Source organism: Sinocyclocheilus anshuiensis, unplaced genomic scaffold (genome assembly GCF_001515605.1).
Source record: "Sinocyclocheilus anshuiensis isolate Anshui unplaced genomic scaffold, SAMN03320099.WGS_v1.1 scaffold96, whole genome shotgun sequence".
NCBI lineage: Eukaryota > Metazoa > Chordata > Actinopteri > Cypriniformes > Cyprinidae > Sinocyclocheilus > Sinocyclocheilus anshuiensis.
Genome location: NW_015554094.1, coordinates 1,221,712 through 1,232,775, shown reverse-complemented (window position 1 = coordinate 1,232,775; position 11,064 = coordinate 1,221,712). Strand labels below are relative to the sequence as shown.

General features: G+C 36.6%; 1 protein-coding gene across 1 annotated transcript; it reads left to right on the top strand.

Annotated features, from left to right (window-relative positions):
* Window positions 1-8,627, top strand: LOC107669456 (T-complex-associated testis-expressed protein 1-like). Its single transcript, XM_016461693.1, has 5 exons — window positions 1-67; window positions 255-433; window positions 3,201-3,769; window positions 5,547-5,996; window positions 8,412-8,627. Exons 2-5 carry the CDS (start codon window positions 265-267, stop codon window positions 8,571-8,573), a joined length of 1,350 nt encoding a protein of 449 aa, XP_016317179.1. The 5' UTR covers window positions 1-67; window positions 255-264; the 3' UTR covers window positions 8,574-8,627.
* The last annotated feature ends 2,437 nt before the right edge of the window (window positions 8,628-11,064 follow it).

Here is an 11,064-nt window from a genome sequence, read left to right as displayed (position 1 = left end):
TGATCAGCAGCGCGCGAGGCACGTCTCTGTTACCATGACAACATCAAACTTCACTGAGTAGCCAGCAGTGTTTTGAATCGATTAAACTAGCGAACGAATTAGCTTAACGTGTTTTCACTCAAATTCGTATTTTAATATTCTGAAAACGACTCTTTTTAACCGTAAGTACACAATTACGTCCGTCAAGAAAAGTTGACCTCCTGCAGCAGTAATGAGTTCGGTTTAAATGGCCCCTGATTCTTGTTTTTTGCTAGCTTTAGCTGCATGTCTCGAAGACAGTCTTCACGGAGAACCGGGAGCATGAGGCCGGTAAACGCCGCCGCCGACGGGCGGAAAATGCGCAGCATCATCGCGGAGGATTCCGAGTGGTCGCTGGAGCTCGTTCCTCTGCTAACAACACTCTGCCTACAACATATTATAAAACACTTTAAAGGTAAATAGTGTAATTTAAGCAGTGTTGGGGAGTAACGTATCTGCAAACACACGACGTAGCAGTTACGTATTTTTGTTAGCTGGGTAGTTACATGTAACGGAATTACGTAGCCTAGTTTAATTACAAAATAAATGTAACTGTAATCTGTTACAGATACTGAGATTTTCATAAGTAAAGTTATAATGATTACAAAGGGGGTTACATCTAAATATTTTTCATGCACATACAGATTTAATTGATTTCTTTCCCAAATTGCATTGACTGCTCTAAAGTATGATAAACCAATGTTTCAGGAGACAGATAGGACTGTGTCTTATTTAGGACACATGCTTATTTGATAACTGTTTTATGTCCTATTTGGTTTATGTATATGCTTTATTTTTTAAGATTAACTTTGTTTTCCAAGGCATTGTTAGATGCCAGTGTTTCCTGTCATGCAAAGATTTGATTTCAAAAGTAATGAGTTACTTTACTAGTTACTTGAAAAAAGTAATCTGATTACGTAACTCGCGTTACTTGTAATGCGTTACCTCAACACTGGTGTTGAGTACTACTGTAAGGTTAACCCGGCCTGGTTTAAATGTTCAAAATGATTGATATTCGTTAGAAATTTAGAAAAAGTAATAAAAAAGTAATCAAATGTAATCAGTTACATTACTTTTGTTTCAGGAGACAGATAGGACTGTGTCTTATTTAGGACACATGCTTATTTGATAACTGTTTTATGTCCTATTTGGTTTATGTATATGCTTTATTTTTTAAGATTAACTTTGTTTTCCAAGGCATTGTTAGATGCCAGTGTTTCCTGTCATGCAAAGATTTGATTTCAAAAACAGTATCATAGCTATTAAATTATACCTTGTTATGATTTTAAATCTGTATTTAACCTCAGAACAATCTCAAAGTTAAAAGACCTGGTTTAAATGTTCAAAATGATTGATATTCGTTAGAAATTTAGAAAAAGTAATAAAAAAGTAATCAAATGTAATCAGTTACATTACTTTAATAAAATAATTGAAATAGTTACACTACTTATTACATTGTAATCTGTAACCTATTACATTTCCAAAGTAACCTTCCCAACACTGAATTTAAGTGTATCATTTAATTTATTATTCATTCATAACCACCATAGGAATTAAGCTTAATATATTGAAATTATGTTTGCGTATGTTATTTAGGCAAAACAGCACAGATGAATAGGGTAAAACATTTACTAATAGATATCAGCATACTTCTCTTGCTGACTGATTTCATTAAAAATTGCGAAAAGTTTTTGTATTACAAGTTTCTAAAATGTACTGTCTAAATATGCAACTGAGGCACTATCTAATTAAAGATGCACTCATTTGCATACATTTCCTTGTTTCATTTTGTTGATATATTAGAGTAAAAGGTTTTGAGGGGATTTTAGATTTCTGATTTTATCACTCCATAAATAAGAAAAAAATACATTTGACCATGTTTTAGGAATAAACTGTTATATGAGGCAAACATATGAATATATCCCTCTATGAAAACCCCTCGGAATGTAGATAGCAATAAATCTGTAAAATTTGGTGTATGTAAGTGCTGCTGCAGTGGAGGAAAAAAATAATTTTGAGAAAACTGTCTTTATTGAAATGTACAGACACAAATAGATAAAGTGCAATAATAAAATCAGGTGAATTATATTTGAACAAACTCCTCTATAAAAATCTAAATAGAAATAAAACTGTAAAATTTGGTTCATGTAAGTGCTGCTGAAGTGAAGGAGAAAATGCATTTTGAGAAAACGGCCTTTAAAAGATATTTAGTGTAATTGAAATCTACAGGAGCAAATAGATAAAGTGCAAAACCAGGCAAATGAAAGATGAAAAACCTTCAGTGTATAGATAGTAATAAATCTGTAAAATCTGGTGCATGTAAGTGCTGCTGAAGTGGAGAAAAAAAACTCATTTTGAGAAAACAGCCTTTAAAATATATGTATTAGAAATGAAATCTACAGGCTCAAATAGATAAAGGGCAATAATAAAATCTTATAAATGAACAAACTCCTCTGTAAAAACCTTCTGAATATAGATAGGAATAAAAGTTTAAAATTTGGTGTATGCAAGTGCTGCTGAAGTGGAGAAAAAAAACTAATTTTGAGAAAATGGCCTTTAAAAATACCTATTGTAATTAATATCTACAGACACAAATAGATAAAGTGCAATAATAAAACCAGGTGAATGTTATATGAACAAATGGTCTGTAAAAAACCTTCAGAATATAGATAAGAATAAAACTGTAACATTTGGTGTATGTGCTGCTGACGTGGAGAAAAAAAATTATTTTGAGAAACAGGCCTTTAAATAAATGTATTGAAATTTAAATCTACAGATGCAAAAAGATAAAGTGCAAAATCAGGCAATTGATATATGAACAAACCCCTCTGTAAAAACTTTCAGAATAAACATACAAATAAAACTAAAATTTGGTTTAAGTACTGCTGAAGTCGAGGAGTAAACTCATTTTGAGAAAATGGCCTTTAAAATATATTGAAATCTACAGAAGCAGACAGATGAAGTGGAATAAAATACAGACTTATAGGTGTATTTTTTATGTTTTCTTTCTAATGGTCTGAAACACTTTATGAAAAGCCAAATAGCCTAAAATGTCAAAATTGTCCAGTGCATTGAAAAAAAAAAACCCAAAAAACAATGTGTTTGCCTGCAATGTCTTGCTTTAATGAAAAGATGTTCTCAGTTTGCATGAGTATTAAAGCCTGTACTATACTATTTTGCAGAGAACCCCATTCTGGATGAACTTACGCCCAATTATAAAGCCTATGTCCTCCAGCGACTGCCAACGTCTCTTCCCTTGACCGTCACCGCAAACCTCATTAGTGATGAGAGCTACTGGAAACGCTGCTGTGAAGGTCGCTGGGCTGTCGCTGACGTCTCCACATACGGAAACAGCTGGAAACGCATGTTCTTCGAGCGTCACCTAGAGAACATCATTGAATTCTTCATCCCGGATGCAACCGACACCAAGATAGTCCTGGATGTGGTGCCACTGTGTCGAAACTATGTAAAGCGTCTGAAAGTCTCTCAGCTGCTGCCACCCATCAGAGAGTCACCCAGGTTTGACGAGGATGACCGCTCGGATTGTGCAAGCGATACGGGCAGCGAAGGACCCTCCATGGATCACTTTGATTTCCGCATTCTGCTCGACAAACTGCCGAACCTGGAAGAGCTCAACGTGGTGTATGGAGTGAAAGGATGCGGCATGAACTTTGAGTGGAATTTGTTTGCGTTCACCTTCAGAGACTGCGAATCCCTGGCAAAAGCCCTAAATTCCTGCAAGACTTTACAGGTTCAGTTATTGTTATCAGAAGTAGTGGTAGTATAACAATAGTGGTAATAAGTGGTATATAATGCATCAAAGCAGTGGCCCGCTCTGACAACATGACGGTGGTAGCCTTCATGAATCAACAAGGCGGTCTCAGGTCACACTCCCTTTACAGGATGGCGTGACACCTCCTTTTATAGGCACATCGCTATCTCCTCTCGCTAAGAGCAGTTCATGTGCCGGGCAGACTGAACCAGGGTGCAGACATGCTGTCCAGGGGCAATGTAGCACCAGGCGAATGGAGACTACATCTCCAATCGGTTCAAGTGATCTGGTCTGTCTTCGGGAGGGGAGAGGTAGACCTCTTCGTCCAGAAGACAACTTTCACTGCCCAGTTTACTTTTCAAAGCAGTGAGATGCCCTGGCCTACGACTAGCCCAGTGCTTGCTTGTATGCCTTCCCCCCCAGTTGCCCTGCTTCCTCAGGTCATCAGACAGGTCAAGGAAGTCAGATGCTTGGTCCTCCTGGTGGCCCCACTCTGGAGGAATCAGACGTGGTTGATTCAGCTGCTATCGGCAGCCCCCTGGCCGATACCATTGATGAGAGACCTACTCTCGCAAGCGTGAGGAATGACTTGGCATCCCCGGCCCGAGCTGTGGAACCTTCATTTTTGGCCACTCGACGGGAAACTTTACAGCTCCCCGTGAGTGTAACTAATACCATTTTACAGGCTAGAGCACTGTCAACAAGACGCCTCTACGCCTTTTAATGGTCAGTCGTTTCTGACTGGTGTGCAGCACGCAGCCTGGAGCCGTAGTCTTGTGACGTGCCACACATGCTCACCTTTCTACAAGAGCTGTTGGATAAGGGGCGCACCCCTTCCATGCTCAAAGTCTACGTGGCAGCCATCGCGGCGAATCATGCTCTCGTGGCTGGCCAGTCAGTCGGCAAAAACGACCTTGTCGTTAAATTTCTGAGGGGAGCTCAGAGGTTGAACCCGCCTCGTCCTCATTCTGTGCCGACCTGGGACGAGTCCGTAGGGCCCTACGAGGCCCTCCCTTTGAGTCGCTCCAGTCGGCCAATTTGCGGCACTTGTCGCTCAAGACTGTCCTCCGTTTGGCGTTAGCATCGGTCAAGCGAGTAGGTGACTTGCATGCACTGTCAGTCAGTGCTTCATGCCTTAAGTTCCCCTGGGATACCGCGGGAGCGGAAAGTTTCTTGGGGGGATGCAATATTTTTGCGAGAGAGCATAAAGTTTCTTGGGGGAAACGCAATATTTTTGAAAAAGAAAACAAAGTTTCCCAGGGGATCGCAATACTTTTGCAAAAGAAAACACAAAGTTTCTCGGAAAACCACAATACTTTTGCGAGAGAACGCAGAGTTTCTCGGATGAATGCAATACTTTTGTGAGAGAAAGCAAAGTCTCTCAAGGCAACACAATACTTTTGCAAAAGAAAACTTTTCTTGGATGATCACAGTACTTTTGTGAGAGAATGCAAGAGCATTGAAATATAAGTTCAGTTTAAGTTTCAGTAATTTAAGTACTTCAACTTATTTATTCACTTTTTTCCAGTTTCTTGCCAAGGCAACATTTCTAATCATTTTTATTTGTTTTAAGTTGAATTTTTTTTTTTTAAGATTTTCATTTCATATTTAGATTTAATTTCATTTTAGCTCTATTTAAATTAACAAAGATTTTAAAATGTTTTACTTTTAGATTTAGTTTACAATAGCATTCATTCTATATTCTAAGAGGATTGGTATTGATGTTTGGTTGTTAAATTCCCATTCTTCGCACCAGGTCTTCAAGATCCATCGCAGTAAGGTGGACGATGAGAAGTGTTGCCTGCTCGTGAGCCACCTACTGGATCACCCGTCACTACAGGAGCTCGACTTTTCACATAATCACATCAGTGACCGCGGAGCCCGAGCCATCGGAAAACTCCTGAACCGCAGTCAGCTGAAGAGTCTGGTCGTCTGCAACAACCAGATCAGAGGTCCAGGAGCTCAGGCTCTGGCTCATGCTCTGTCCAGAAACACCACCCTGATGTCCCTCAACCTGAGGCTCAACCGCATCGGGGATGAAGGGGGTCAAGCTCTGGCTCAGGCTCTGGTGAAGAACAAGACCCTGGTGAACCTTCATCTGGGGGGAAATAACATGACCGAACCCACGGCCGTGGCGCTGTCTCAGGCCCTGGTGGAGAACCGTACCCTCAAGAACCTAAACCTATCCAACAACAGACTGGGAGTTGTGAGTAAACCTCAGAAGATGATGTTTAAGAGTATGCTCCTACTTTTTTTAACGCCTTGGTTTTGGTACATGTGCATAAAAGTAAAAAAGGTAACACTTTATTTTAAAGGGGTCATATGATGCGATTTCAATTTTTCCTTTCTCTTTGGAGTGTTACAAGCTCTTGGTGCATAAAGAAGATCTGTAAAGTTGCAAAGACTAAAGTCTCAAATCATGTGGAAAATAATGTGTTTTTTTAACTTTAAACCGCATAAACACATGTCATTACACCAAATACACCAAATAATGTTCTTTTTAGCAGCATCATATGACCCCTTTAAGGATCAATTCTCAATATTAACTAGTTTATTAGCATGCATATTAGTAGCTGTTTATTAGTACTTATTAAGCACATATTAATGCCTTATTCTGCATGACCATATTTTAGATTCCTTAATCCGACCCCATACCTAAACTTAACAGCTACCTTACTAACTATTAATAAGCAGCAAATTAGGAGTTTGTTCAAGTTGTGAATATGTGTTCCCTATTCTAAAGTTTTACCGTAAAGAAAAAAAAAACATTTTGACTGTTATAATCTAAATATATAATAAATAAATATTTAATAAATAAATTTATCAATATTAAACAAGAATAAGCAAAAAATAAATTAAAACAAAAATTAAAACATGAAAAATATCTGCCAATGGGTTAAGGGAAATAAACTTGTTTTCCCCTTGAATTAATTTGGCAGAGATTTCTCTCTCTCTTTTTTAAATTAAATTTTTTATTTTTTTTCTGTAAACAAGACTTAATATCTTTTACCTGAGTTACAAAATAACAAGATACTAAGTCTTTTCTGAAAAAATATCAAGATTAAGTAAATTTTATGCTAAAAATAAGAAAATTGTCTGCCGATGGGGTAGGAAAAATAAACTTGTTTTCCCTTTGCATTAATTTAATTTTTCTTACTTTTATTTATTTATTTATTTTTGGGCAGATTTTTATTAAATTTTTTTCATTTCCTTGCATAAACCTCTCTTATTTTATTTATTTATTTACAGAAAACAAGACTATTTTGCATCTAAAGTAAATGAATCTTGATTTAAGCATGTTTAGGTTTTTGAACTGGAAAACAACACAAAAATACTGAGTAAAAAATAACTTTTGCAGTGAATTATGAGAATTTATTAAGACCTGTAATTTGCACCTTTTAGATGTTAAAACTGACAGAAATCAATCCCATATAGTGACAAAAGCAACTACATTGATAACATTCTGGCAACTACCAACAACACCTTAGTATCATACTGTAAAATTTACTTTCTCTATTTTTACTATTCCTGTTTAACGTGTTTTTGATGAGAAACAAAGGACTTTTTAAAGCATTTAATTGTCTGTAAAGAGATGAATATGAAATGATGCAGCCCTGTCGTAGAATTATTCATGGCTGCAGGATAGATGCGCGCTAACAGACAGACATGTGGGATGGGGATTACCTCTCTCCTGGGACGGATGGTCCAAATGGTTCCTGCATTTATCCGCTCCTCCCATTTCCGTTTCAAGGCAAATCATATTTCAAACAATCACCTTTTATTCAGGAAAGAGCTCTGGCGCTCCTCACCAGAAACATTAGTCTGCATACTCAGAGTGAAAGCATCTCAATGCAGCCGTACTGCAAAATGTGATATGCTTTGTCATCAGAGTACTTCAGCCTTCAAATGTATTAAGTGCGATGCCATTTACAGTAGAGAGATTCGGCACTAACCAAAAAATACCTTTTTTTGTCAAATAAATGCAGCCTTGGTGCAGTCGTTCAAAAACATTAAAAAAATCGTACCGATCCCAAACTTTTTAACAGTGCTGTAGGTCTTAAAGGGGTCATATGATGCTGCTAAAAAGAACAACAAAGTAGTTTCGCTTTCACAACGAAACACACAGCGTCTTCACAACACGGCGGCGGCGGCAGCAACAATAAAGTTACGCCTTCTTTCTTTGCGTGAACATTTGGGCGGTGTTATGCAAATCTTCCCACACAGTGACGTAGACATGTGGGGAGGCGTTTTAGGAGGGCGTGGTCGAGTCTTAACTTTTATAAAGAATATCTCTTTGGATTTGAGACTTTAGTCTTTGCAACTTTAGGGATCTTATCTATTCACGAACAGCTTGTAACACTCCAAAGAGAAAGGAAAACTTGAAATCGCATCATATGACCCCTTTAATATGTTTCACTGGAAATATGTCACATTACAGAAGTAAAATGAGTCGCAAATGCCATCTCATGTTGTCTTTGGTTTAAAATAAGAAGCCTTGAATTAAATAAATTGACCCAATGACTTCTTTAATGAGCCTCTCCCGCAGTTATTTCTCTGATTTGTGAGAGATACAGCACTGTAATCCAAATGAGACGTCATATCTCGTGTGTGTCTCCTGCAGGACGGCGGTAAGGTTCTGGAGGAAGGGATGTCCCACAACAGCAGTCTGGTGGAGTGTGACATTCGGCTGACTGATGTGGCTCAGGACAGTGAGTACTGCATCACTCAGGCTCTACGCACCAATCAGATCCAGGCTGCACGCAAAAATCAAACACAACTATAATCTCAATGCTGGACATTCTGTGCCTGTCATTGAATAATTACAGGCCTTTGAAAAACATTGTAAACAAATAAAAAAATGACCAAAATCACTCTTACTATATCTGTTAATCATAAAGCAAGACACTACAGGTGAATACTAATAGACATCACTATATGTTCCACAGTTGATTACTCACAGTACATTAAGACAATTGTTTTGTACTACAAGTTTTCTGAAATGTTATATTTAAGTATAAGTATCTAATTAAATATGCATTAATTTGCATACATTTCCACAACAGGAATCTGAACATTGGATAAAGCCAGATTCAAAATTCTTGTTTTGTTGACATCTTAGAGTTAAAGGTTTTTATAAAGTGCACTTTTGATTTCTCTTTTTATCCCCCATAAATCAGAAAACCATGTTTTTAGGAATAAAATGATATATAAAATCAGGCGAATGACATATGAGCAAAGCCCTCTGTAAAAACCTTCAGAGTAAAGATAGGAATTCAACAGTAAAATTTGGTGCATGTAAGTGCTACTGAATCAGAGGAGAATCTCATTTTGTGAAAACGACCTTTAAAAGAAATGTATTGAATTTGAAATCCACAAACTCAAATAGATAAAGTTAACAAAATAAACACTTGAATGTGTATTTTGGATTTTTTTTATTTCCTCTAGTTTTATGTAAATCAAGTTATTGAAGCAAACTAACACAAAAATGCATAAAAAGCAATGGTTTTACCTGTAGTGTCTTGCCTTAAACAGTGAAATTAAATATTGAAATTTTTCATTACATGTCAATAGAAATATACTATCATTCACAAGCACACATGAACAGATGTTAAGAGCAGCATGTTTGGCTCAAATGTTGATGTGTATGTGTGTGACAGAGTGTTTAACTCTCACAGGGAGAATTAGCTCATAATTAGTGAGCGTTTATTAAGTGGCAAAGGTCACTGACAGCGAACTTGTTGAATCAGAACCAGCAGACCAGCTATTTCACAATTTTTTCCCCAGAATTAATTATTTTATCCATTAGAAATTGATTAGATGGTGAAAAGCGGATGTTACATTCACAAAAGTTTGGAGTCAGTAATTTTTTTTAAAGAAATTAAAATTTTTATCAGCAAGGATGCATTAAATTTATTAGAAGTGCCAGTAAAAACTTTATAATTTATAATGTTACAGATTTCTATCTCAAATACATGCTGCTCTTTTGAACTTTCTATTCATCAAAGAATCCTGAAAAATCACATTTATCACGGTTTCCACAAAAATTTGAAGCAGCACAACTGTTTTCAACATTGATAATAATCAGAAATGTTTCTTGAGCAGCAGATCAGCATATTAGAATGATTTCTGAAGATCATGTGACATTGAAGACTGGAGTAATGATGCTGAAAATACAGCTTTGCATCACTGGAATAAATTATACTTTACATTATATTCACATAGAAAACAGCTCATTTAAATCGTAATAATATTTCACAATATTTCAGATTTTACTGTATTTTTGATCAAATAAATGCAGCCTTGGAGAGCAGAAGAGAGTTCTTTCGAAAACATTAACAAAATCCTACCAAGCCCAAACTTTTGAATGCAAGTGTACCTGGAACAAGACCTGAATGAGAGCTAAAGCAATGCCTAAATAGTTAATTGCAAATTGGTTAACATTTTTAATAGTCCACACAGCCTCAGACATTATCTGAAAAGGAAATTGATTTTAGAGTGAAGCAGAGCAAGCAATTACATTTTTGATAAAAGATAATGTGCACTGATGCATATTATTCACTAAGACCAGCAGTGTGTATAAAGAAAGTAAATAGGATAATCTTGATATCAATCTGACCTTAATGTAATCCTGATTCAAATTAAAACACATAGCCTAGGCAATTACATATTTGGCCTCCAACCTGAGATATGCCACAAACTGAATAGGCAACATAGTGTTTACAGACTCCGTGTGATATGACATTGATTATTGTGTAAGCACAATTTCCACTGAAATGGCCTTTAGCAGCATAAAAACATCATGCATGGCATCAAAACGGCACGGAACTACAATAATCATCCATGCTTACAAAGTAGCATTTGGTCAGTGGGATATTTTATGAATGACAGACTGTCCACCCAATGTCAAGAAACTTTCACTTTTTGTCATTTAGAAACTGTTTCTGCATTATGATACTGTACATCACACCGGATGTGATTATTGACACTCACACAATGTTTTTCAACACAATAGCGTTCGCTGTTCGTTATTCAACACAATGCCGTTATATCAGAGGCCATACTGATGTTTACTGTATATGCACACATGTAATGGTCAAATAAACAATCGCTTTCAAACTCGCTTTTTTTATACAAAATGTTTTGTATTACATTTTGTCAAGATATAAAAGAGATTTTCTTTCCAAATTACAAGTTGTGGTCACCTTCAAAATCCAACTTAAAAAAAAAATGCATAATGGATGAATCTCTTGAAATATGTCTGGGTCATATTTCAC